The sequence below is a fragment of the Panthera onca genome, chromosome C1, assembly GCF_046562875.1.
Source record: "Panthera onca isolate mPanOnc1 chromosome C1, mPanOnc1 haplotype 2, whole genome shotgun sequence".
NCBI lineage: Eukaryota > Metazoa > Chordata > Mammalia > Carnivora > Felidae > Panthera > Panthera onca.
In genome coordinates this window covers 159,585,155-159,607,343 of record NC_138346.1, presented here as the reverse complement: position 1 = coordinate 159,607,343, position 22,189 = coordinate 159,585,155, and the positions used below count along the sequence as shown (strand labels likewise).

At 37.2% G+C, this 22,189-nt stretch overlaps 1 protein-coding gene across 3 annotated transcripts in view; it reads left to right on the top strand.

Moving 5' to 3' along the window:
- TNNI3K (TNNI3 interacting kinase) overlaps positions 1-22,189 on the top strand; it is a 296,246-nt gene that overhangs the window by 122,454 nt on the left and 151,603 nt on the right. For all 3 annotated transcript variants that reach the window (XM_078451786.2, XM_060623103.3, XM_060623107.2), the window contains 6 exons: positions 2,392-2,478; positions 3,569-3,625; positions 4,596-4,688; positions 4,773-4,830; positions 4,957-5,151; positions 5,897-6,001. In XM_078451786.2, the coding sequence (XP_078307912.1) occupies positions 2,392-2,478; positions 3,569-3,625; positions 4,596-4,688; positions 4,773-4,830; positions 4,957-5,151; positions 5,897-6,001 (595 nt within the window). The remainder of the gene's footprint in view (positions 1-2,391; positions 2,479-3,568; positions 3,626-4,595; positions 4,689-4,772; positions 4,831-4,956; positions 5,152-5,896; positions 6,002-22,189) is intronic.

Genomic DNA, 22,189 nt, shown 5'->3' with positions numbered 1-22,189 from the left:
CACATAGGTGGCTCAGTCAGTTAAGCATCAGACCCTTGATTTCGGCTCGGGTCATTATCTCACAGTCGTGAGATGGAGCCCCACATCAGACTCCTGGTGAGTGGAGCCTGCTTGGGATTCTCTCTCTCTCCCTCTCTCTCTCTGCTCCACCCCTGCTCACTCGCTTACATTCTCTCTCACTCAAAATAAATAAATAAACGTTAAAAAAAATCCTCAAGTGTTCCCCATTTCACCTACATTAAAATCCAAACTCTGTCGTAAAATCCAAAACTCCACATCAGTAGCATCAAAGTGTGGACTCCTAATCAGCATCACTTGGGACTTTGTCAGAAAAGCAACTCTCAGGTCCCACTGTAGACCTTTCAGTCAGAATCTCTGGGGGCACGGCTCAGGAATCTGTGGTTTAACATGCTCTCCAAGTGATGCTTAAACACACTAAAAAGTTTGTGAAGCACTACCTGACGTGATGTGCACTCATCTGTTTCTCCAGCCAAGTCTGGAACCACTCTCATCCTTGCCTGTGATGCTCTGGCCACACTGGCCTTCTTTCATTTCTGAAGGTGTCACATTTGCTCCCATCTTGGAACTTTACATTATCTGTTCCTTCTGCCTACTAGTCTCTTTAGAAATTTGCCTATTGGCTAATGCCATTCGGGTTCTGAGGTTTCCCTGATTGTGATCACGGGAGAATCCAAAGAAAAAGTGGGAATAGGACTGGCTCCTCATTATTTCGTTATAACCTATGTCTGTGATTTGAGAAAATTATAGATCTACCAGTCACAAATTGAAATCTACGGATAAGAAAATGAACACCAGTTGTTAACTCGGTAGATTTAAGTTTTGCTACAAATTTTATTAATCGTCATCACAATGTTGTTTTTCTTGAAGAAGCTGGTGTTGAGATATTACATTTGGAAAAGCTTTTTTTTAATGTTTATTTTGTTCATTTTTGAGAGAGAGAGAGAGAGAGAGAGCGAGCAGGGGAGGGACAGAAAGAGAGGGAAACAGAGAATTCAAAGCAGGCTGTGGGCTGCCAGCACAGAGTTACAACACCTGGTTTGAACTCACAAACAATGAGATCCTGACTTGAGCTGAAGTCGTTCGCTTAACCAACTGAGCCACCCAGGTGCCCCAGAAAAAGCTTTTAATGCTACTTAGTATCTTAATTACTCCATCTCATGATCTTGCATGCTCTATTAAAATCTTTTTCTCTTTTTGAAGGGGGATTTGGTAAGCAGGCATAACTCTCAGCATATACTGTATACATTAGCTAGGTGTTTTCTGAATCAATGTTAACTATGAACCCTCTGTGATGGATAAGCACTTCTGCTTTCTCAATTCCTAAAGTGTACCATTTTTACAATGAGTTCTGTTGCATTTCACAAGTCTTTTGGCAGGGTCTTTAAGGCTGACTTTATTTTTCTCTTGTATAAATTAGCTTCAGTAGATTATTTTTATAGTTAAAACATAATACAATATCAAAAAGTTTAGTTCTATTTAAAATCATTGGTCTACTCAGAGGAGCATTTAGCATTTTTTATCTTACACAATAAGTACCTATTACAATTAATAACACCCCCCCTGCCTAATTTTGGTGGTGTTATGTAGTAGAAATTTATTTCTCGGTTGTGTAAAAGTCTAGTGTGGGCATTTCTGGTCAGTAGATGGCTTTCTTCCATCTCCCATCTCCCAACCATCTGCATCCAGCCAACAGATAGGAAGAGTAGAGAAGGTCTTTTTCTAAAAGCCCAGAGTTGGAAGCAGCATCACTTTTGCTCATGTTCCCTTGGTGAGAATTTCTCTCAAGGCCATAACTAGATGCAGGGATGACAGGGCACTGACCTCCCGGGGTGGACAGCCATTCCCAGTGACAAAATCACTACATGAATGGGGAGTACAAATATTGATAGCAAGCCAGCCAGCTGTCTCCTGTCACAAAAACCTATGTAAATTATCTTAGGGCCATGTTATATACTGCAGTTGCCAATGAAATGTAATGTTCAATCAAAGCAAACTCATCCCTCTTTCTTGGTTACCATATGTGCTTTTCACCCTTTTAATGGTGCCCTTAGCACCTCATATTTCCTCATTTAAAAATTCTCATCATTATTCAACTACACTAAGCTTCTTGGGGATAGGACCAGAGTCACTGTTCTTTGTATATCCCCCACCCAATATAGTGCTTAACATAGAGTCTCACATGTAGTAGAGTCTCAGTGAATTATTTTGACTGACTGAATGAATGAAAGTACTACATTCCTATTGCAGTATATTATCTCTTAAGATAGAGCCTGTGCTTCAAGCTGTCTCTAGTCACTTTTGAGTTATATGGTGAGCTGAATAAATCAAACAGAAGTTAAGACTCTTTGTCCTTTTTGTCTTTTCATGAAGGACATGATCCGATTGTCACACTCCTGAAGCATTATAAGAGACCGCAGGATGAATTGCCCTGTAATGAATATTCTCAGCCTGGAGGAGGTATCACTTTCTTACTCAGTTTTTGTTGTTAGTACAATATTGTGCCCAAAGGTAAACATTTTTTTTTTAATGAAATTTATTGTCAAATTGGTTTCCATACAACACCCGGTGCTCATCCCAACAGGTGCCCTCCTCAATACCCATCACCCACCCCCCCCTCCCTCCAACCCCCCATCAACCCTCAGTTCATTCTCAGTTTTTAAGAGTCTCTTATGGTTTCGCTCCCTCCCTCTCTAACCTCTTTTTTCTTTCCTTCCCCTTCCCCATGGTCTTCTGTTAAGTTTCTCAGGATCCACATAAGAGTGAAAACATATGGTATCTGTCTTTCTCTGTATGACTTATTTCATTTGTTTCTATTACTATTATATTCTGGGGTTAGAGAGGAGGGCATGTCAGATTAGCTTTATTTTAAGAAAACTTCTGTCTGGGTGAGGCTGAAAATAAAGAAGCCTTCACTTGGGGCACCTGGGTGGTTCAGTTGGTTGAGAATCCAAGTCTTGATTTTTGGCTCAGGTTATGATTTCATGGTTTGTGAGATCAAGCCCAGCATCTGGCTCTATGCTGATGGTGTAGGGCCTGCTTGAGATTCTCCCTCTCTCTCTGCCCCTGCCGCACTCACGCTCTCTCCTTCTCTCAAAATAAATATACTTAAAACCAGAAGGAAGCCTTCATTTAAGCTGTTTTTCTAATTTACCAATCTGCAGTTCCTTCAGGTTTAACTAACATTCCCTGGACTGGGTTTCTATGAGGCTTATGCATGACTAGGAAGGCCTGGGTGAGCTGAGAGCAGTCATGTTCCATTTTAGTAATCTATTAAGGCAGGCCAGAGAATATCATACCCAGACACAAATTAAATCTGTTGGAGTCTGCTAGACCTTGTTTTTTTTGTTTTTAATCTTTTTGTGTTCTCTCTAAATAAACACTCACTGTGCAGTTTCAGTATACAGAGAAAGACCTGGGTTAAAGCTATATTCTCACTTGGTTTTCTTAGCAAATTTCTTTTGTCACCTGCTTCTTTTTATAATGTTTAATGTTTGTGTAGAAAAAAATGATGGCTACCTTCAACTCTATAATCTAATTTGATTTCTAGATGGCTCCTATGTGTCTCTTCCATCTCCCTTGGGGAAGATTAAAAGCATGACAAAAGGTATTTCAATATGGGACAATTGTTACACTTTATCACTCAGGATAACAATTGGCTTACATATAATAACTTTCTATTTTGTTTCACATATTATACATGATGACTATTTTGCATGCATAAATAATATTACCAACAAGCCATTCTTCCCACAGTTAATCTTACCTCTGTACTATTTTTCATATGGCATCTTGCTTCATGAAGATATAACAGTGAGAATTTCTTAAGTATTAAAGAAAGATCAAGTTCTTAAAGACATTTGTACTTTCAATGAAATCTAAATTACCAATGTTAATATCTTTGAGGAGAATTGGGAATAGGTTTGCCATAGGAAAATAAATTTGAACAAAGAAGTTATTTTTCAAAAGACCCCAAATAAGTAATACCTTGGAAAATTCTTGTGTGGATGCTGCACATAGAAATAAATAGCATTGAATCAGGAAAATTTTTAAAATATATAATTCAACTATAAATTTATATGTAACTAGAATTTGAAGTTTTTTTAAAAAATTATCTTTGGTTTGGGATGTTTCCTCTGAATGATTCACATACTTATTTTTTGACATCTAACTGGCATCCCTTTGAGATTTAGCTGATGGATATTTGGCTAAGCCTACTGTGGTAGGCTTCTGGGGTTGACCAGATAAAACTCCTTATCATGATGTGATACGAACTGTACTCCGGGGTTGCCATGTCAGGCAGACAAGCCAGTTATTGATCAGATTAGGAATAAACCCTTAGCCCTGATAACAAAGGTCAGAGAACAGAGACAGAAAACTAACATGACTTTAATGCAGGGAATAGGGATCATTTGTGATAAGGTTTTAGTATCTCCAAAGAGTCAACTGTATTTGGAAAATTAGATGTTACTGGGGAATGACATTTTTCGTTAAGTAAAGCATGTATGTAAATCATGTGGACACATCCATGTGTGCTTTTTAATCTTAAAAAAGAAAATAACAATTCCTATTTGCAGAGAAGGCAGATGTCCTCCTCCTAAGGGCTGGATTACCCTCACATTTCCATCTTCAACTCTCAGAAATTGAGTTCCATGAGATTATCGGCTCAGGTAACCTAAGAAAACACTAGTCTGCTGTTAGTTTCAAGAGCTCAAGATAATATGTGTTTATTCATTTCTCTTAAACAATTTTAGGTTCTTTTGGGAAAGTATATAAAGGACGGTGCAGAAATAAAATAGTGGCTATAAAACGGTAAGCGAGCAAATGAGAAAATTTAGTATCAGACTGGAGTTGTGAACTTTAAGAAGCATATGCATGGCAAGCCCCTTGTTTTGATCCATCTGTTGACTGAGGATTCCCCACTCCTGCCATTTGCAGTTACCGAGCCAACACCTACTGCTCCAAATCAGACGTGGATATGTTTTGCCGAGAGGTGTCCATTCTCTGCCGGCTCAATCATCCATGTGTAATTCAGTTTGTGGGTGCTTGCTTGAATGATCCCAGCCAGTTCGCCATTGTCACCCAGTACATATCAGGGGGTTCTCTATTCTCCCTCCTTCATGAACAGAAGAGGTATGGTTCTCTTGTTCTGACTTATCCTTTTAAGTGTCATTGGAATTATCCTTGCAACACCTCAGAGACTTTCTGCTTGGGTGACCCTTTACCTTCTGACATCTCTGAATGCTAGGAAAGGTAGCATTTTAAAGATGGCTAATAATTTATGCCCAAGAATTATGTTTTAATGAATAGAAATATTTCTGTACTTTCTTAACAGGAATTCAGTTGAAGATAACAAATCCAAGGAATTTAAATTAGCAACTGAAGCTTACACTAATTAAGTTAATATGACATACCAATAAGGCAGATATATGTAAGCTCAGAATAAAATAATTATCAGGGGTCCAAGCATTTATGCTTTAAAGTTAAAAAAGAATAGCCCTGCACAATCAATTCTAATTTACTTCCTAGATATATGCATACAATAATCAGAGTGTGGTTTCTCTCAGTTATTAAAATAGAATCAATTTTATATTATTATAAAAAATTAAGTATAATATTATAAATATTATAAACTCAAGTAAAATATTTTAAATATGTGGAGTTGATATCTAAACTGATTTAGAATTAAGCATTTTCTGATGTGGAAACCTATTTTTCCAGATTTTTTTGAATTTTTAGCTTAATCTTCAATAAAGCAAAAAAGGTTGAAAGATACACAGAATAACAAATCACACACACACCATTGATTTCTTTTAGAAAGATGTGTTATTGGCTTTGACCATTTCATTCTCACTAAATCTTTTTTTTTAAATTCTAGGATTCTTGATTTGCAGTCTAAATTAATTATTGCAGTAGATGTTGCCAAAGGTATGGAGTACCTTCACAACCTGACACAGCCAATTATACACCGTGACTTAAACAGGTATTCCCCCCACCTCAAATAATGAACATAGGATTGTGTAACTAACTGGGAGTTTAAGACAGATTTAAGTGTCTCTTCACTGAAGATATGTGAAGATACAGTGCAAATCAGTTTTCTTCTTTGTGGGTAAGGGGAAAGGCTACTTTAAGGCTAGGTGATAGAAAGTTTTGTCATTGTCTTTTACAGAAATAGAAAGCTATATAACTGCCTCTCAGGGATCTTTCAAATCTATGAGAAATGGCCACAAAGAGAATGATGTCTGTAAGATTCACCAGCTAGCTTGTTCTCAAGTCAATAAAGTCAGATCAAAAATTTAGGTCAAAGACTATTATAGCAGGTCTCATACAAAGTCAGGTATTATAAGAGGTCCTGATTTAAATTACCTACTTTTGTGCTACCATTCTGGTATTTTTCTAATAGTAAATTCAGCCAAAAACACAGCAGCTCATTTACCTAGTTTTCATGTGAAGTTATTTTCGTGTGGGTCAGAGGCTTGAAACAAATACAGAATTATAGTATTCTAGGGGTAAAACCCCAAGGGATTTCAAAAAAACTCTAAAAAAAATTTTTTTTAATATTTACTTATTTCTGAGACAGAGAGAGACAGAGCATGAGTGGGGCGGGGCAGAGAGAGAGGGAGACACAGAATCAGAAGCAGGCTCCAGGCTCTGAGCTGTCAGCACAGAGCCCAACACGAGGCTCGAACTCACAAACCGTGAGATCAGGACCTGAGCCAAAGTCGGTCGCTCAACCGACTGAGCCACCCAGGCACCCCTCAAAAAAACTTTTTAAACAGTGAAAGCTTTCTAAGCAAAGTCTTACAAGAAGGCCAATATACAAAATGTAGCAGCTTTAGTTGAAGGCAGAATGCAGAGTACAGAAATCTGTTCACTTACCATTTTCTACTGCCCAGGAGGGAGATCCCCAGGCCACGTCTGTGGAGTCCCAAAAGAGCTGTGGAGAAGAGCTGGACAACCACTGATCTAGTTTATGAAACGAGTCAGATTATTCAAAGGCAATAATTTTCATTGAATGATTATCAATAACATTCATATAGATCCCATACATAATCTTTTGTATAAAGTCCACAATTCTGAGACTACTAAAAAGTAATCACTCCATTCAGCCTTTTGTTCAACAACTATTTGGGGATCTACTATGTTTGAAGCCTTTATACTTGGCCCATTAGAGCTTATGATGTGAAGCTGCCATACACTCCATTCTCAAGGGCTTTTCACAGTTTTAGTAAAGCAGAGAAACACTTACCTAAGTATGTTTTAGGTATAAAGTAACAAGTTCCATAAGAGAGACATTTTAAAATTCGATAAAATTTCAGAAAGAAGAATATTAACTACTTCTGAGGAATTTAGAAACATCTTCATGAAAGAAGGGACATTTGAACTTGGCTCCAAAGGATGGGTAGAATTTGGGAGAGTAGACTAGGCTTAGAGAAAACATTAAGAAAATAGAGATTAGAATGTTAAAGGCATATACAGGAACAATGAGTAGTTTATCTTTAGTGGATGAAGTGTCTATGAATGTATGTAATATGTGTAATGTAGGAAGCATATGATTGGGAAAGAAATTCAGGAAGATAAATTGGAACAATAGCACAGAAATCAGTGAATCCTAGACTTTAGGTAGTTTAGACTTTGTTCTGTAAGAAAGTAGGCAGTGCAAATGGTTGAGCTAGGAATCAGAAGTTTGGAACTGTGTTATGCAATAATTAATCTAGCATCATTGGAAAAGATCAACTTGATGGGAAAGTCAAGAAACTGATGAAGCAGTTGTTGCAGTAATCTAACTGAGAAGTAATGAAAAGCAGAATTTTACTAGTGGCAGTGGAAATGAAAGGGAGGACATATTAAGGATAGGGGAGATAAAATAAATTAGATATGAGAGTGAATCTTAGATATTAGAAGTAAATGTGTGTGAGATTTAATCCATTTAAAATGATTAGTTTTCATACAAAGGTCATTTCTTTGTTGTTATTAGGTTTTTGGGTTTTTTTTTTACCTCTCTTTTAAAAACATTTATGTTAATAAATATTTTTTTCTTTGAGTTTCAGTAAAAATATTTAGGAAATAGATTTAAGTGATAAGTTAGCATAATATAAACTGATGATTTGTGAGTTTTAGGAGTGTTATCTTATCATCACAACCATTTTGGATGTGGTATTAAAACAAATGAGTGATCATCGAAAGTTTTGTCTAGCTGTAACTCTTCAATTATGGGGCAATTGAATGTGTATTCTGTTGCCCTGTGAGTAAATGCAAGTTGTTACCACCAGGTTGTAAAGCAGGACCAAAAATATAAATGATGATTAAAAGTAGAAATAGAACATTTACTGTGTAACAGATATGTTTATATTTACAATTTTTCTGTTTCTAATAATTCAAATGCTTTAAATCATACCAAAAAGTCTTCAAATTTTATAAAACACTGTTTCATAGGTGCACCCAATATAATAGAGTCCTAAACTATTGCATTTATTATTTGTGAACTAGTTTTTACTAATCTTAATCTGCCAACAATAAAACATTCAGTTTTTCAGATTAATGCAGATATAACACTGTATATTGCTCAAAAGAGTATAAGTCTTTCTGCTTAGAGGGCTTACTACAGTATGGTTGGGTACATAGAACACGTGCCCAGGAAACAATTTATTTCCCATGTAAGGTATAAAATTACTAGGAACCAAAATGATTAAGTGGCAATTTTACTGGAAATCAAAGGATTTCGAGTAAGTCAAAGATCAAAGTAGAGTGGAAAGCTTCCTGGAGGATGTAGGGCTAAAGCTGGACTTTGAAGAATAGGCGTGTATCTTCCCTCAGTGTTCTCACAGCATACTAACCCTTGCATGTCTACAATGCTTCTGAAGTCCCACTGAAAGAGGTAAAAGGAAAGATGCCCATCAGAGTGAGGAACTCGGACATGTTTGAGTTTTTGTATTGAAATGACCTGTTTACATTTTTCTTTTTCCCACTAATCTGGGTGTGTCAGGGCTTCAAGAGCAAAGATCCTTTTCTCTTTATCACAGAGATGTTCAATCAATGAGTTTTTAACTGAACCAAGTTCTAGGGGCGTTTTGGTGAATAGCGTTTCAGGAAGCAATGGCATAGTTGGTACAAGTATGGCTACTTTTAGGTAGTCTAATTTTCCCAATACTTTTTTATGGTGCAAAGTAAAGAGGCTGTTTGAGCTTATTGATCAGCTTACAGAGAGGGGACACTTCTGTCTTTGGTTTTGTGGTTGTTGATTTATATGAGTGAGAGGAAGGAACTCTGCCTTTCCTTTGGCAAGCTTCTCACCATACAGGTCTGGAAGTTAATTTTGATCTTTAAGTATGTACTAAGGAGAAGTTGTAGGAATGAGTAAGGAAGTGGTTCTTTCCAATGATGATGATTAGAATGATGATAATACCCACCATTTATTTACCACTCACAATGTGAAAGGAAGTCATGTATGCTCAGTTAATCTCAAGACAATTCTATAACATACCTATTATTATCTTCACTTTACTGATAAGGAAACTAATTCCAAGGTGACATCCATAACATACAGTATTTTTAACATTATATTATGCTGTCCCAAGAACAACAACAAAACCAAGTCAGAACAGAGAGACAGACAGAGGTTGATGGTACTAAATAAGCATCATCAGCATTTACCAACTTTGCTTTTTGTGTTTCCTGTGACCCAAATAATTTCTCATATCATCTCCTTGTGTTTCTGTGTCCCTGCTTTATTTCTTCTTTTACAACCCATGTTCTTTTCGTGTGGAACAGAAAATCTATATAATATGTTTCCTTTGGTCTATAGTGTTTAAATATTTTTTAAAAATTTTTAATATTTATTCATTTTTGAGAGAAAAAGAGAGAAAGAGCCCGAGCAAGGGAGGGGCAGAGAGAGAGAGACAGACAGACACAGAATCTGAAACAGGCTCCACACTATGAGCTATCAGTACAGAGCCTGAAGTGGGGCTCGAACTCACAAACCGAGATCATGACCTGAGCCGAAGTCAGACGCTTAACCAACTGAGCCACCCAGGCACCCTTAAATATTTTTTAAATGTATATAGCTTTAGACAGGAATGCACTTAACAATTTGTTGTAGACCCCACTACCTACCAACTTACCAACTTATACTTGGCCCAATTTATACATTCATTTTGTAGCATTGGAGCTTACAAAACACGGTTTACAGCTAACGGCTTTGAGGCTTTTTACTGAATACAAACAGCTCTCTGTGTTTCCTTGGAAAAGTACATTTTCCAAATTGTTTGACATTGAAACCAAAATATCATTGCAAACATATATGGATCAAATGAATGGTCTTTTCCCCTGTATAAGTATATATAACAACACTGTATGCAATGAAATAGTGATACTTCCATCATAGAGCGGCCATTGTACTCCCATGAGATATGTATATCAAAGCATTTTGTAAACTGTGAAGCACTATACAAATGACATTTGCTATTGCTATTAACCCTTCACTTGTTCCCTTATATGTAGAAGATGGAAAATACTCTACAATATTCTCATACATATCAATATTTCTTTTTTATGTAACACAAGTAATTAGTTGGGGGTGTAGGTCTACATCTGAGAAAGACTACTATTGATTTTTGAGTGTCAGCTTATTTGGGTATCAATAAAGGAAAATAATGACAATTTAAAAACAGCCAACTTACTCATGACAAATGACAGATACTATAAACTGACAAAGCTGGTAAAGGCTAAAAGAAGGTTAATTTTGAAGGTCACATTTAACTAAATTTGTGAAGGTTTCAAAAAGCATGAGAGAAAAAATTATTGGTAAAAAATGTTTAATAATTGTTTTTAAGCTGATGTGTGGATATGCCTTTCAATTGAATACACATATAAGAGCCTTGCATTGAAAAAAACTCAGTCAAGTACAAATAAACGAATTGTTAACAGTTTCTTCTAACTACTGAACTGTTGGGTACAGTGGTATTCCTTAGTTCTTATAGTCTACTCTCAGCTATGCCTTTCCCTGGTGACTTTCCCAATAAGTGGTTATGTAGAGTTTAATATTCACTGGCAAATATTACCTTGCAAAGAATTCTGAAGTTCTAAATGCAAACCAATTGATTACAGTGCAATAATTACAGTAGATCATGAAAGAGAATCCACTGAAACTCATGAAATCCTTCATAACTCTACTTTGTAATTCTCTAGTATTAAACCGGTCACAGTGACATTTTAAATTTTGTCAAAATTTTCTCATCCATTTCCACTTTCAAAGTGGAATGAATGAATTAATTAATATGAATACTTGAGTGCTTAATATGAACCAGAATCTGTGCTATGCCAAGGGATACAGCTGAGAATGATAGCCCTTAGCATTTTTTTTCTAGAAGAGCTTAGAAGCTAATGAAGTATTTTCCCAAATTTCCCTATCATAAGCATCATCTGGGACCCTCATAAAAAAAACAAGGGGTGCCTGGGTGGCTCAGTCGGTTAAGTGTCCGACTTCGGCTGGGGTCATGATCTTGCGATTCATGAGTTTGAGCCTTACATCCGACTCTGTGCTGACAGCTCAGAGCCTGGAGCCTGCTTTGGATTCTGGGTCTCCCTCTCTCTGCCCCTCCCCCACTTGTGCTCTGCCTCTCAAAATAAATTAAAACATTTAAAAAAATTAAAAAACAAAAATTCAAAGACTCCTCCTTTAAAGGCACAGATTGAGAATGTCCTAAAATGGGCCTAAGAATCCATACTTTTAAACAAGATTACCAGCTAATTCTTATGATCAAACAAGAAGGGGAAATATTGTCCTAACAGTTTTCTCAACCCCAGCTGCACATTAGAAACTTTGGGAGAACTTTAAAAAAAAAAACAAAAACCTGATGCTTCTTTCATCAGAATTTCCAGAGGTGGGGCCCAGTTACCATATTTTTATAGAGCACCCCTGGTGATTCAACCTTTGAGAACAACCTTCAAGTCTCATGGCAATTACACTAACCATTTGCCATACAGTCTCACCCTTCTCTGCTGCCAGAGTGGAGTGGGAATATTGAGGAATTAATTCATAGTAGAATTCTAAATGTTTTGAGAATAATTGCCCAAAGTACAGTATAATCATTCATTCATTCATTCATTCATTCATCTATTTAATAATGAATGCAAAAGACTGAGTCCAAAGGCCCATGATACCTACAACATAGAGTAGATCCCAAGACCCAGCAGTTTCCATAGGAGTTGTGCTATGTATACTTAAGGTACTCTGGAACATCTAATTTCTAATTTGTGGTTAATACTAAAAAGTTCCCAGGAGTGTAGAATCTTCAAAGCCAGCCAAAACAGAAGTATAAGTTTCAATATTGGACAATTGCAGTACACACAGGTGATATGGGTATTCAAGACTATAAACTCCGGAAGAATACAGAACTATATATAATAAATCAATACACATATAGAAGGATAAAGACTCATATAAATTGTGTCTGTGTATTATGTATCAATACACATATAAGCATACACATTTGCATGTTTTTGTAAGGCTTCCAGCCTTTCTCAACTGGAATCCTGAATGAATTAAGCCCTATGGAAATGATTTGAGGGACAATTTTCTTAATTCTCCCAAGGATGAGACATAGCTATACCATTCGAGATACATAGAAGAGAAATGTATTCATTACCTACAATGGATGCCTTAGAACTTAGGGCCTCAGGGTTAAAGAGGTGCCAGTAGTTCTGAAATGTTTTTGTCCAAAAATATAATGTGAGTTCAGATTTCCAGATTAATTTTTAAAGCAATCTCTGTGCATTTCATTACTGCTTTGAGTAATAGGGGAAAAAAGACACTAAACTATTCAGTTTTCTAAGATGAAATCTGAATTTGTTATTGTATTATCTGCTACAATAATAGACTAAAAAAAAATGGATAATGGTCCCAAAACAATAGAAATATGTATCTTGATTATGTGAATAAATAGGTTGTTGGTGTGGCACCTTTCCATGAAGTCACTCAAGACCCATTTTTTTTATTTGTTTTTTATTTTTCATTTTTTTTTATCTTTTTAATATGAAATTTATTGTCAAATTGGTTTCCATACAACACCCAGTGCTCATCCCAACAGGTGCCCTTCCCAATACCCATCACCCACCCACCCCTCTCTCCCACCCCCCATGAACCCTCAGTTTGTTCTCAGTTTTTAGGAGTCTCTTATGTTTTGGCTCCCTCCCTCTCTAACCATTTTTTTTCCCTTCCCCTCCCCCATGGTCTTCTGTTAAGTTTCTCAGGATCCACATAGGAGTGAAAACATATGGAATCTGTCCTTCTCTGTATGACTTATTTCACTTAGCATAACACTCTCCAGTTCCATCCACGTTGCTACAAAAGGCCATATTTCATTCTTTCTCATTGCCACATAGTATTCCATTGTGTATATAAACCACAATTTCTTTATCCATTCGTCAGTTGATGGACATTTAGGTTCTTTCCATAATTTAGCTATTGTTGAGAGTGCTGCTATAAACATTGGGGTACAACTGCCTCTATGCATCAGTCCTCCTGTATCTCTTGGGTAAATTCCTAGCAATGCTACTGCTGGGTCACAGGGTAGGTCTATTTTTAATTTTTTGAGGAACCTCCACACTGTTTTCCAGAGTAGCTGCACCAGTTTGCATTCCCACCAACAGTGCAAGAGGGTTCCCGTTTCTCCACATCCTCTCCAGCATCTATAGTCTCCTGTTTTGTTCATTTTAGCCACTCTGACTGGCGTGAGGTGATATCTGAGTGTGGTTTTGGTTTGTATTTCCCTGATGAGGAGCGACGTTGATTATCTTTTGATGTGCCTGTTGGCCATCTGGATGTCTTCTTTAGAGAAGTGTTTATTCATGTTTTCTGCCCATTTATGCACTGGATTATTTGTTTTTCAGGTGTGGAGTTTGGTGAGGTCTTTATAGATTTTGGATACTAGCCCTTTGTCCGATATGTCATTTGCAAATTTCTTTTCCCATTCTGTTGGTTGCCTTTTAGTTTTGTTGATTGTTTCCTTTGCTGTGCAGAAGCTTTTTATCTTCATGAGGTCCCAATAGTTCATTTTTGCTTTTAATTCCCTTGCCTTTGGGGATGTGTCAAGTAAGAAATTGCTGTGGCTTAGGTCAGAGAGGTTTTTCCCTGCTTTCTCCTCTAGGGTTTTGATGGTTTCCTGTCTCACATTCAGGTCCTTTATCCATTTTGAGTTTGTTTATGTGAATGGTGTAAGAAAGTAAGACCCATTTTAAACATGTGGCTTCCAGAGTCTCCTTTGAGGTCATCTCCATTCATGTGAGCAAAAATGAAACAAGGGTATGTGAGACACGCATGAAATGTTTTACAGGCCAGGCATTGCAGTGTCATGCATCACTTTGAGTTACATCTCATTGGCTAGAGCTCAGTCACATGGCCATGTCTTACTTATGTGTCCAGAAGAAGAGGGAATGAATTTTCATGGGCAGCCCATAGTCCGTGCTGCCTTCGCCCTATTTGCACTAGTGATAATAATTTTTACTAGGGTTACTAGGTTTTAGGTAAAGATAATAATTGAGAAGCCTGGTCTAGATTTGCATGAATCAATTGCACTAATATAATGTTAATTGCATGCTAAATATTTTTTATGAATACAATTACACAATTTATAAACTAATACCACTAATCAGGAAATATACCAAAAGCTATTTAATAAAGCATATTACGTATGAGTTAATTTTGAAACAGTTCTTTTCACTTACTTTTGTTGGTTACATTGAAGATATGAGAATAGCTTTGGGAGTGTGGAGACATATGTCCCTGAATCAAAACATGGTTCGAGAGCAAAACATGTACTGTAATGAGATACAATAGTATAGAATAGACTATACAAATTGAAAACAGAAGTAAATTCCATGTGCTCTGTGTCAATTAAAACATGCACACACATTTTCCTTTAAGAGTGAAAATTAAAACACAGAAGGACTATCATCACTCTATCCAGAGAACCTTATTGTACCATATCCAGCAGAAAGCATTCCTTAACTATTTAATTCTACAAATTACTCTAATGGTGTTTATGAACTCCATTCAGGTGTTGATGTTCAGTCATAATTTCCATTTCTGACATGCTCAGTCTCCATTTAAAGTCAATCTGCCTGTCCTCAGCTACACAAACTTCCAGAGAGTTCCCTCGGACTCTCAAGTTCCTACCTATTATTTAAATAGAAATTTCACAATCCAACTTGTCCTCATCTCCTCTGAATGTAGATCCATCCCTGCCTCCTCACCTGATTGCCACGGTTCCCAGAGGCAGTGTCCCAAACATTCCTATCACATTTCATTTTGGTTCAGGTTCCTCATTCTGAATTAAAATAGCAGGCCCCTCCGTCTCTCCTGCTCCACTTCTAGAATGTCCTTTAGTCCTGAGTTGTCCTCTCTTTGTACTCCAATGGAAATAGCTAAAGTTCCCTCCCAGGGCCAGTTAAAATGTTCTTCCTTTCTCAGCTGCCTCCATTAGAACGTCTCATTTAATTTTGGCTACATCCACTAATTCTAAAAATAGTGCTCTTACTTAACACCCCATTAAGTAAATTCCCTTAGACACACACTCCCTTTAAATTAAAACGGTATATTTAAGTCAAAGGAAAACTCATCCATTCTGTTCACACTATCATATTGTTCACACAAACCTAGTCAAACCTGTCATCTCTCGCTGGCTTTCATCAGAATCTTGGCCTCAATGGTCCCAGTCAGATAAATCGCTGAATCTCACATTTACATTATAGAGATGGGTTCTAAGCCACCATATGCCATTTGAAACACTACACAAGATTGTGTGTGTACAAAACAAATGTATCTGTGTGTATAACAACACAGAAAGGGTTTGACTGAAAACAGGAATTCTGTGATGCCAGAATTCACTTTTGAATCACTCTGGAACCTGGCCTCAGGATTTCTTATTCCTGAGCATTTTGTGATGAAGTCATCCATTCTGTTGCCTCTTTCCATAATACAACACAGCTATTCCCTGAGAATTCCCAAAGTCAGGGAGACAGGAGTGCTTTTCCTGTAACAGTGTTACCTTCTCTCAGCCCAGGGCTGACCTTGGAAGAGTAGAGGTGATGCCCCCTCTTGATCCTCTAAAACCTTTCAAATGCTTCCCTGTGACTGGTGGTGAACTTACTGGCCTGCAATTTTCTAGTGTTACTGGTTCCTTATATTGCCATTTTCCATTCTTCAGGGATACGGCCTGTATAAAGTCAGCTTTTGAAAATGTCAACAAAGGCTTTGCTCTGTTCAGCCTCGTTTCTTCTCTGCTCTCATTTCTTGGGAGGCACTGTGAGTGCCCTCTTGGCACCTTGTCGATTTCCTGAGCAGCTAACCTTTCAATAATGATATTAATGCTGCCTTGTGGTTATCTGTGCATTTCTCAGTTCATCATTTTCAACCCTTGCTTGCTGAGATTCATTTACGTTGTTGTGTTTTTAAGATCCTGGAATTTAATTGAGTGCAACCTGACTAGGGACCCAGAGCCAGAATTTCTAGCTAATAAAGCAGAAACAATCTTAATAGGTGGGTATTTCTTTTCCCATTGATTGAATTTCCAATAGCTATACATTGTATTTTGCCTTGAAAAAGAGATTCAGGTAATTGTAAATTTCCTTGTCTTGTTTAACAATTTTTATTTCAAAATTTTCCCTGTCACTCTTGGGAGGAAGCAACTTTTCAGATAATGTCAGTATTCCCATTTCTGGGAATCTATGTTGGTATGGTTTCCCACCCTATTGGAAGGCTATAGGATGAACCAATTGAGAGTACAGGCTATGGAGCCAGACGGTGCAGGTTCAAACACCACCTCTGTAACACCTCATCTGTGTCCTTGGACAATTTGTGTAAAAACCAGTTTTCTAATTTATGAGGTGGTAATAATAATGTATATTGTATTGAGTTTAAATGAGAAAATACATGAGCTATTATTATCATTATTTTTCTTCTTTATTTTTCTGAAAACGTATTTTCACTACTTAATATTCTTGATGGTGAAGTTTATTTACTGAATTAAATGTTCTTAAAGGCCTGTCTCTCCCTTTGATTGTATCACTATAAACTTTGATTATAATATCTCAGATGGCTAATCTCTTCTTGTCATTAAGATCTAGGAGATAACTGGATGGGTTTGACTGTAGATCTCTTACTATATATGAAGAAGGACCAGGGAATTCTAATCCTGTATCACTGCATGGTTCAGATTTGCAACAGGGATTCTGACACTCCCCTTAGGCAGATGCAGGTCTGGAACAGAACAGCTAAAGGTTGGAGGGGGTTATTTAATTATCCAAGACCCTTCCTGGTAAATCTTCTTCCTATACCTCATTCACAAAATTTAAGCATACAATTTAAACACCAGCCATTCGATGACTCAACAATCATTTGTTGGTGAATATAATGGCAGAGAAGGGGAAGCTTCATCCAAGGCACATCCCAGAGATCATGCCAAGCAAAAAAGTCACGTAGGAGAAGTTCTGGTTTGGTAGAGGATTTGTGGAGCATCCATGTAGTGTTAGGTAGCTTTTCTTCTCTATGCCCAGTGAGTTCACCTAATGACTCTATTCAGCAATTTTCCTGTTCATTACAAAGAGCTCTGTAAGAAAAGGACAGAATGTTTTCAAAATTAGCAGTGAAAATGTTGTTCTGCCCTTCCTTCAATAGAGAAAAGGAAGGATTCATCCCATCATATCTTTCTTGATTCACAGGAGACAATCATTTTTCTCATTTCTATTCCTATTCTTATTGTGACACTGTTGTCATGTCACTTGACTTCTTTCTGCCTCAAGTTTCTCATTTGCAGATGATAATGATGTCTAATGTGTACCTGTCCACAGAGATATCCTTGCAATTAATAGGGGTGTCAGGACAATGTTACATGAAGAACTCTAGAGAAATGTTCTACAAGAGAAACCCATATATCATTTTTATTAATCACATGAAACTGGGTTGCCAGAAAGTCTTAGAGTAAAACTCATTTTGTATCCAGCTACTGGATCTGTACTATTTGTAAGGTAATTGGATTATCTTCTTCCAACTGAAGTTGAAAACTGTTGTGGTTACTAACTGGTGTGGAGAACAACATACTCCTCTTCAGAAAGGCTTAGTATTACCTTGACCAGCATGGGAACAGAGCATACAACCTCACAGAATGATTAGAACTCTCGGGGCGCCTGGGTGGCGCAGTCGGTTAAGCGTCCGACTTCAGCCAGGTCACGATCTCACGGTCCGTGAGTTCGAGCCCCGCGTCAGGCTCTGGGCTGATGGCTCGGAGCCTGGAGCCTGTTTCCGATTCTGTGTCTCCCTCTCTCTCTGTCCCTCCCCCGTTCATGCTCTGTCTCTCTCTGTCCCAAAAATAAATAAACGTTGAAAAAAAAAAAAGAACTCTTTAATCCTGGAGGGATGGTCTTTGTATCAATTATATTTTAAGCCTTGTATGTGATGAACTGTATTCTCAGTCACTAAACCCTTATTTAATGGCTTTAACAACCTACAGAAAGTTAGTGAAAAGCAATGCCTGGTGCCATAGATGAAACAGTGTTAGAGCATTGATGATGTCTGGCTTCTTTTCTTTGGGGAGGGAAATCCCCTTCTAAATTCTTAAAATAGCAGTTGGCTTTCATTAAGTCTATTCAGAGTTAAGGGTCTGAGGATCTTGAGTGACCCTTTCTTTGGGAATGGGGCACATTTTAATAGGCTTTTTCCTGTCTGTGGTCCCTGAAAGACTTAGCTGCTGGCAGTCTCCTGAATTGCTTGGATTTGTAAAGGAAAGGATTGATTACATGCTTCTTCTAATTCTTTCTCTTTCTTTAATTTTTTTTTTTTCCATTTAGTACAAAGAATGAGAAAGATACTCTGAGTATCCTTCTATTGAGATATGGTTGGCCTTAAGGACAGATATTTTAGCATTGAACTGTTATTAACCTCTTCTGGGTTTGACAAAGTTTCTTCTTTTTGGTTCTTAAATATGAGGCTAAAGAGCTGTTATTTGCCAAGCTTGTTCTCTAGCACTGTAAGCAGTAGACAGAAAACAAAGCTTGAGGGGTTTTTTAATCTTTTTTTTTTTTTTTTTTTTGTCTTTGTCAGTTGAATTGCATCTGTAGTCTCCATCTGAAAAGTTAATTTTTAAAATTTTTTTTAATGTTTATTTATTTTTGAGAGAGACAGAGATAGAATGTGAGTGGGTTAGGGATAGAGAGAGAGGGAGACGCAGAATCTGAAGCAGGCTCCAGGCTCCAAGCTATCAGCACAGACCCTGACGCGGGGCTCAAACTCATGAGCTGTGAGATCATGACCTGAGCTGAAGTCAGACGCTCAACTGACTAAGCCATCCAGGCGCCCCCTAAAAAAGTAAATTTAAAAAAATAATAGGCTTTAACACATACTGTTTGCTCTGATGGAAGCATCCACCCCTGCCCTACCTCCTTCCCTACTTCTCCTCGTTGCTCCTTCTCTCTCTTCCTCCAGTATCACTTTTCTTCTAAGTAATTTCTATTCCCTCCTCCAGGAAGCCTACTCATATATTCCCACAGCTTACCCTACTCTTGCTTATCTCAGGATAGCACTCTATGGAAATTGGTCATGTATTTGCATGTATTCCCTACTACACATGAGGCTTAATTAGGACTGGGGCTGTGGATTTTGTACCATTTGATCCTAATAAAAGTTCACTTTCCCTCCCCAGAGAAAAGAAGCCAGACATCATCAAGGCTCTAACACTGTTTCATCTATGGCACCAGGCATTGCTTTTCACTAACTTTCTGTAGGTTGTTAAAGCCATTAAATAAGGGTTTAGTGACTGAGAATACAGTTCATCACATACAAGGCTTAAAATATAATTGATACAAAGACCATCCCTCCAGGATTAAAGAGTTCTAATCATTCTGTGAGGTTGTATGCTCTGTTCCCATACTGGTCAAGGATTAATTAATAGCATTTCAAGGAATATGAAAATATCATTAATGGCACAATTTCTTTTGCCAGGCATTGCTCTCAGTGTTTCATAGGTATTAGTTTATTAAATACTCATAACTCTGTATCTTTTTTAAAGTTGATTTATTTATTTTTGAGAGAGAGAGAAAGAGAGAGTACGCATGCAAGTGGGGGAAGGGCAGAGAGAGAAGGAGACAAAGGATCCAAACCCAGCTCTGTGCTGAGAGCAGACCAGAGCCGAAGTCTGATGCTTAACCGACTGAGTCACCCAGGCACTGCAGTGTAAAATGTCTTTTTTAAACAGATAAAGACTGGGGAGCCTGAATGGCCCAGTCAGTTAAGTGTCTGACTTCAGCTCAGGTGATGATCTTGTGGTTTGTGAGTTCGAACCCCCCATTGGGCTCTGTGTTGACAGCTCAGAGCCTGGAGCCAGCTTCAGATTCTGTGTCTCCCTTTCTGTCTGTCCTTCTCCAGCTTGCACTCTGTCTCTCTCTTTCAAAAATAAACAAACACTTAAAAAATTAAATAAAAAAATGAACAGATAAAGAAAAAAAGGGCTTAAAGAGACAAAGAAATTGTGATACAGATGGTAAGTGACAGACTAAGGTCATTACTTATACTATATAGTCACCTGTATCTATAGTTATCCAAAACATAGGGATATATAGCCATTTAATCACAAACCAGGAGTAACTCTGATTGAATAGCAAAGCAATATTTGTTAGATTGCCTCACCAAGGAAGGCATAGATTATGAATTCATAGCTGAAATTAAAAGGTTGTTTTCACTTAATATTAAACAATTTAGTGGCATTTAATAATATGAAAGTTATTCTTTTACTCAGTTAAGACTGCTATTCCACAAGTCACTTACCTAGCTGTTTTGTGCTATAATTATTTGTATGCTGGTCACTAAAGCCTGTCCAAAAACACAGTGAAGACAGTGAGAAAAAAAGATATGATCAGTTGTTTGACTGCTGTGATTTTCTAATTTACTCAGGTGAAAAGTTAGCCAAACAAACTGATTTTGCAATGTAGACATAGCCCAAGACTATCTGATGATTCTTTAGAAAAAATATAATCCTCTGAAATTCTAGTGATTTCTAGTCACTACTGACTATGTAGATTCGAACCAATACCTGCTTTTTCTGAATTGATTGATTTTCCTTCTCACAGGCAACATTTTTATTTTCTAACCTGCAGCATTTCTGTGCCTGACTAGAATATTTTTGCATTTGATTAATGTTTTCATTTGACTTTCAATGAGGTCTCAAAACTGTTTGGCTTGTCACAGTCAAATTATTTAAATATCCTCTGAAAAGAGTATGTGGGAGCTAAAATCAGATTCAGGTGAACCTGAAAAACCAGTGGCGACATTTCTTGAACTTGTTATATTTTTATGTCTAAATTAATCATTTCACAATTTTGCTTTATGTTGATGCTCAGCTTCTTAAATACAGTGATTATTGTATGCCTTAATGGAAAAGTTTTAATTTTTAGCTGACCCAGAAGTTACTCTCTGGCAAGAATTTATATTCCTTTTTTAAAATATTTTTTGTGGTTTCAACAGCACAAATATATTATGTCTCCTATTTATATATTTTTTAAAATTTTTCTTTGGTTTCTTTAACACAAATACCTAAGTCATCCTTTTCACTTCTCAGTTACTGTTCACTCCCTAATTGATTGGAATTATCCCAACCATTTATTCAAATATGGTCAGCATTCTCTGTCTATATTCAACTTACGCCATGTCAAATAAAGCACACATAAAAGAATATATACCATAAGATCTAATTTTGTACAATTTTAAAAAATGGAGACTAATCTCTGGCATCAACAAGCAGATCATAGGGCACCTGGGTGGTTCAGTCGGTTAAGCGCCCAGTTCTTGATTCTAGTTCATTGGTTAGAGCCCCATGGCAGGCTCTGCATTGACAGCACAGAGCCTACTTGGGATTCTCTCTCTCCCTCACTCTCTCTCTCAAAATAAATAAATAAACATTTTAAGCAGATCAGTGGTTTCCTAGGGCTGGACTAGGAGGAATGAACTGAAAGGGTGGTTAAGAATCCTACTGGGGTGACACAAATGGTTTGTATCTTGATTGAGATGGTAGTTTCACAGGAGTATACATCTGTTAAAACTCATTGAATTGCTGTCTTTAAATGGACGAGTTCTTTCTTCCAATGTGGATACAAGGAATTTGTCTAATACAAATGGTAAATATAA